The sequence below is a fragment of the Montipora capricornis genome, chromosome 10 (assembly GCF_036669925.1).
Source record: "Montipora capricornis isolate CH-2021 chromosome 10, ASM3666992v2, whole genome shotgun sequence".
Taxonomy (NCBI): Eukaryota; Metazoa; Cnidaria; class Anthozoa; order Scleractinia; family Acroporidae; genus Montipora; species Montipora capricornis.
In genome coordinates, this window is record NC_090892.1 from 30,561,632 (window position 1) to 30,567,631 (window position 6,000).

The window sequence follows — 6,000 nt, forward strand, 5'->3', positions numbered from 1 at the left end:
CCAAGATGGTAGGTTGCACACACAGGGTTTCTCTTCTTAGTAGTTCGGAGATGCTTACACTTAATTGGGTTGAAATTCATGTCCCAGGTTTCACACCAGGTGTTTACAGACCTTACATGTATGTCAACCTGCAATATGCTGCAATCGATGTGGGTAGTTATGGCTCTACATAACTTTGCATTGTCTGCAAAGAGGTGTAAGAGGGAGTCAGTAGATATATCAGAGCCAATGTCATTGATGTAAATAAGAAATGACGTAACTGGTTTCCACTGAGAGGCTATACCCTCGATAGTGACACGATGTTGTCTATTTGTCAGATAATCTTCGATCCAGATTAGAAGTGGGTCTCGAAAGCCAAGGTATCATAGTTTATACAAGAGCTTCTGATGGGGGACCCAGTGTCAAATGTTTTGGCCATATCCAAGTAAATTGTGTCGACTTGACCACCAGAGTCAAGTGTAGAGGCCAGAAAATGGACATACTGGATCATTTGAATGATGCAGCGTCTGTTCTGGCGAAAGCCATGTTGTAAGGAGCTCAGATGAGGAACCACGTGATTATAGATTCTGGGAAACACACATCTCTCCAGCACTTGTCACAGCACAACAGAAAGCAGAGCAATACCCCTGAAATTGCTGACAAGGTTTTTGCTGCCAGATTTGTGAACAGGAGTGAGGTTCGCATCCTTCCACTTATCACGAAACTGTCCAGAGGCCAGTGATTTGTTAAAAAGACATGTCAAAGGGCCAGCGAGTTCCAGGTAATGGTTTTTCAATTGGATTGCAGGCTCAACTACCACATCAACTATAGTTCTTACACAGTTAACGCGTTTCATGTTCAGGTGGAAAACGGTTTGGAAGATGTTTTCTTTCTGCATTTTTTGCTGGTTTCAATCCAGTTTGACAGATCATGATATCTGTGGTCCACACTGGTGGCTACGCAGTTATTCACGTCAAGCATCGGAGGGATATACACTTAAAGCTTAGTCTATTTTTAATTTGCCTAGAGCTGCTTTTTTCTCTGTATTGCAATTTTTGGCATATCTTTAGAAGCTCTGATAAGGTTACACGATGCCTGGAGGACCTATGTCTAGAACAGAAATGAAAGGAGAGCGAAAGAGAATGACAATGACAAAACAGAATACCAGTAATAGCTCATACTTAGTGGAAGAAGTTATGCCACAAATTCTTTCCTTGGGCACTAAACCGTTTGTTATCTTTACAGATGCATTATTTAAAGTGAATGCATATTTTTAAAAGTTGGTTTAATCAAAAATCGAATTTTTTTTGTCAAGTGGAATTAAATAACAATTATCTGTACTCTTTTGGACATAGAGAAAAAGTTGATTTGTCATTTGTTTTGCTCTAAAATGCGAGCAAACAAGTGCTTTTTTAATCCGTTTGCCCAACTGGTTTTCGTTGCGACTCGACAGTGATTATAAACAAGCAAGAATATAATTATAAACAGGGGCACCCAACAAGAATATAGTTCAAAAACACTAAACATAGCCTTGTTAAACAAATTTTAGTATTTAAACGGTAGATATATGTTGGCATATTTTTATGCCCTAAAAATTTTTCATCTGTTCGGATTTCCTAGCTGAAAGTCTAGTAATCCGAAAATTATAGGGATCAAAACTTATCTTTCGAAAATTTCAGCCAGAAAAAAGGCTCCTGAAAATTCTCTAGGTGACATTTTTAGGGTAAAAATCCATTAAAAATGGGCAATTATACCATTTTTTAGATGTTCAAAAATCCTAGGACAGGCAGGCAAGCAAGAAATTTTACAACAAATGTTCCGAAAATTCTAGATCTCAAATCGTCTTCCGAACAGATATTTTCTGAAAATTGACGTTGGGTGCCCTTGCATAAACACGTAATCGCAATGAGTTCTCGTAAAATTAGGGGGAAATCTCACTAGCTTGTGTTTTCAGAAGTTTGTTTAAAGCACCTAAACGTTATTTACGTGTTGGAGCGGATCTTGATGGAAGTTTGTCCTTTCTTGGTTGCATTGCCATATTTTGCCGATTCTTGTTCCAATTAAGGCAACCTGGCATGTTTCAATGAAATACATCAAAATGTGGATGATTTCGCTTTCAGAGATAAAGAGGAATAAAGTACATCAGTAAAACTCTTCTTTCTTCATTGACCTTGAATTTAAAAAAAAAAATTATGGCTTCTAATTTTAGCGTGATTCCTATTCCCTGGTGGCACTGAATCTGCTCCAGCTATTTTTTTAACTTTTCAAAGTTTCATTGTTGCCTGATGAAACTTTTTGAGCAATAAAAGAGGGTCATCAAGTTTGTTTTGAGATATAAGCATTTCAGTACAAGACATTTACTGTTGCTATGGTGACTGATTGTAAACACCATAATAATCAGTACATTGTACAAAAAATTGGTGTTTGAAAATGGTAAAACAAACTTGCAGTTATGTGAAAAAGTGTGAGAACTCTAGACACCAAAGCTTCTCTCTGAGTGACTAACCTTCATCTACTGCCTGTGTCACTAAATGTATTCATACCACATCTTTTTTTGCACTGTCTGTGATCAGTTAGTGTCTTGACAGACACATCACAACCAGTGTTTCAGAAAACCAGGGGGTCTCTGGTCAAAAACCCTACAAGGTCAGCTCATGACGTGACAAAATAATGCAAAATTTATAATGGTTTGGCGGGAGCAGTGCTGTAATTCCTTGATGACACCCTGCCTTCCAAAGTTATCTGAAAGCCTGCACAACCAATCTTTGTTTTGTCATAAATAAATCAGTCACCTTACCTGACCATTTTCAACCAGTCAACATTATGTGGAGCTATTTCATGTGCATCTGTTAATACCCTTGAGGGTATCAACCTCTCAAAAACTTTGATGTCTTCCTCCGAGACCTGAAATTAATGACAACAGCCATGAGAACCTATGTGTTTGATGATAATGCTGATGATGATGATAATAATAATGATAATAGTAATAATAATAATAATAATAGTAATAATAGGTCATTTACATAGCGCACACATCCACTATTTGCTCAAGGCACTTTACAATATATATCTCAAAAATTACAGATTTACATCAAGGAACTTGCAAATTAAAAAAGGTAGTGACAATCACAACAACTAGAATCTAAAAAAAACATTAAGAATATATAATAAAGAGTTACTCTCAATAAATTGAGTAAAAAGGAAAGTCTTGAGTTTTCTCTTAAACAACAAAGCTGTACTGGACTGTTGTATAATTTCCAAAGGAACAGTCTTCCGTATCTTGGAGTGCATACAGAGAAGGCTCTATCATCGTCTGTTTTGGTTTTACAAGTTGGCTGCATAATAGCAGGCCTAGAATGTTCAAGGGTAAAGACCTAGTTGATTTCTGATGCACCAGGAGTTCCAATAGATATTGCAGACGGAGATAATGATGAGGATCATCATCATAATAAGAAAATAATAATAATAATAATAATAATAATAGTGCTCAGGAACATGCAGAAATCGGTGATTTCATCGACACTTAACATTACGCATACTTGTAAACCATTTAAAGCAAATTTATATACAAGCAAAATGATGATTTAAATATAGCCTACATGTATGTCGTTGGCATTTCTGAATTTGTTTTGAAGCTTTGAGCGGTGACGCATGCTAACGTGAACACAAATTATCGAGGTGACACAATCATCTGCATATTGAGTGTGAAAGTCACGCACGCTTCAGTTTGTCATGCTTTCGTGGACTCAAATGGCTTTTTATTTCAATCTTTGCAAATCGATGTAAAGAATGTGTCTTTAAGGCTTGTCAAGCATAACAGATACAGATAAAGCCAAAACAAAATTACATATAAAGCAACACAGATACAAATTACATATAGCAAATTTATCGAGCTGGGACTTGGAGACACAATTTTTGCGAACAGGATGATCCAGCAGGCAGATAAAGTCTTTTACAATGTAGACTGCAACGAGACAGCTTAGAGGCATATTACCTTTCAAAAACGCATACTTTTAGGGTTTTAAGTCTCTGACCGCCAGCGTTTGCGTGTACAGTACATTGAAACGGAAATACATGATGAAAGATTTTCTGTTATTTTGAATGTACTTTTATTAACATGTTGATAACATGTAATAATAATTTGTGGTTGAAATTGGGAAGTCAAGTTGATTTAAAAACCACAAGAATTTTATTGCTGGTCTGAAGATGACCTAATAATAGGGTCATTTATGTAAGCTGCGGCTTACTCTGGCCGCGGCTTACATAAGACTTGAAAGCCCCGAATAAATGGTACAAAATCTATGTTCATGGCTTTTCAAGCCGCGGCTTATCCTGGCCTTGGAGTTGATACTCCTATAAATAGCTCCTTTCACGTATTATGCACGGCTTATTTACTCTCGTATAAACGGCCCTAATGTTTTAAGGTCTGCTTCTCTGTTGGAACAGGTGCTCCCAGTATTGTAAGCTGTGCTCCTAACATTTTCTGCTGTGTGCCTAAGAATTTGGCAGTGCGCCTAGAAATATACACTTGGTAGCACAAGTGCTCCCAAAGCCAAAAATAAACTTTGAGCCCTGGAACATTTGGGACACTTCACGACGTTACATGTAATTCTTGTCTGCATTCCTACAGTTCTTGATTCTGAAAATTGGGAGAAGAGCATGACTCACTCTGACGCTTATCAAAATTATCATGTATCTAATGCGGCTGTTCTCTAAAACCAGAAGGCATCGAATTCTGGAATACTAGGCTCAATAACAATAACAATGATGATAACAAAAAGAAAAAAATGAATAAATTTAATAAGTCTCTCTGTGAAACCAGGGAAGAGTGCAAATTTATGAAATAGTGGGCCCTATGTTCTGTCGTTAGCAGAACAGAATAGAATAGAATTTTTAATTGCTCAGTTCATGGTTAATGTACAATTTAAAGTTGAAACAAACAAATAAATAGATAAAATAATCATAATTACAATTTTAATTAATTAAATTTGTGAGCCTAGGAGCTAAATAAACTGGTAGGTTTTCGAGATAGCCCCTAGCCATATCGAGTTGATTTTTTTTACTGTAGTTTAGGGAAATAATGAAGAAATAATACAGTGAAAATAGTCAAACGCACCTGTGAAAAGTATCCTCTCTTGACATGCGGGTAGCGCACACTTGTTAATTCCACCTGACTTGAACATTTAGTCTTGGCCGACATGGACAAACAGTACCGTGTTGACACTTGCAAAGACCGAGTGACCCCATAACTCACGCATGCACTAAAACGCGGACGCCACATTACAAATTCACCGTGCAGTACTTCATTTTCAAGAGGAAAATACTTTTTAAAAAATCATTACTCCACTCACCAATCCTCACCAATTTAAAGACCGGAGAGCGGCTTAGTTTCCAGGCTCACAGCAGTGGCATGAGTGGGGTGGTCGCATGGTCGGTCGAACTTGTTTGACCCAGAAACGCTTCGTTGTGCCACAAGGGCGGGGGTGCTTACCATTTAGTCAAACAATCCGGAAATTTCAGTTTGAGGTCAAAAGGAAAGGCAATTATTCGGAAAATCTTTTCGGAAATTGTGGACTTCCTCCAGAGTTGGTGCACTTTTTCCGTTCGGAACGGAATTCAAGAAATTCCCTTTACTATTTGCGAGGACCGTTCCGTTTTCAGATCCTTTAATTTCTTACAAGATCGAGTAAATATGCGGAATGAAAAGCCGGGTAGTAAATGTTAAATGCCATTCTCATTCGGTTGATCAATAAATTCGGAAAATAGTTTACCTTTAAGCAAGGATTATTCCATCCGGATTATTTGGCTAAATGGTAAGCACCCAATGTCTTCTCCTGGCCCCGCCGCCATATTGAAAGCCGAGAAGACACTGGGAACGAAGTTGAGGGCTACGCGCTCGGCCGATTTTAAAACGACTCACGGTTACTCCCTGAATAGACCAATTCGGCTAACTCAATGTTGTACCCAATTCAAATCTCTCGGGGTTAAGATTCTTTGTGTGTTGAATTTGCATGACAATGA

At 37.7% G+C, this 6,000-nt stretch overlaps 1 protein-coding gene across 1 annotated transcript in view; it reads right to left on the minus strand.

Moving 5' to 3' along the window:
- LOC138019591 (D-2-hydroxyglutarate dehydrogenase, mitochondrial-like) overlaps positions 1–5,349 on the minus strand; it is a 68,843-nt gene extending 63,494 nt beyond the window's left edge. Inside the window, exons 1-2 of the mRNA XM_068866449.1 lie at positions 5,096–5,349; positions 2,777–2,883 (exon numbers count right to left, since the gene is read on the minus strand). Of these exons, the coding sequence (XP_068722550.1) occupies positions 2,777–2,883; positions 5,096–5,260 (272 nt within the window). The 5' untranslated portion in view covers positions 5,261–5,349. The remainder of the gene's footprint in view (positions 1–2,776; positions 2,884–5,095) is intronic.
- Between the last annotated feature and the right edge of the window lie 651 nt (positions 5,350–6,000).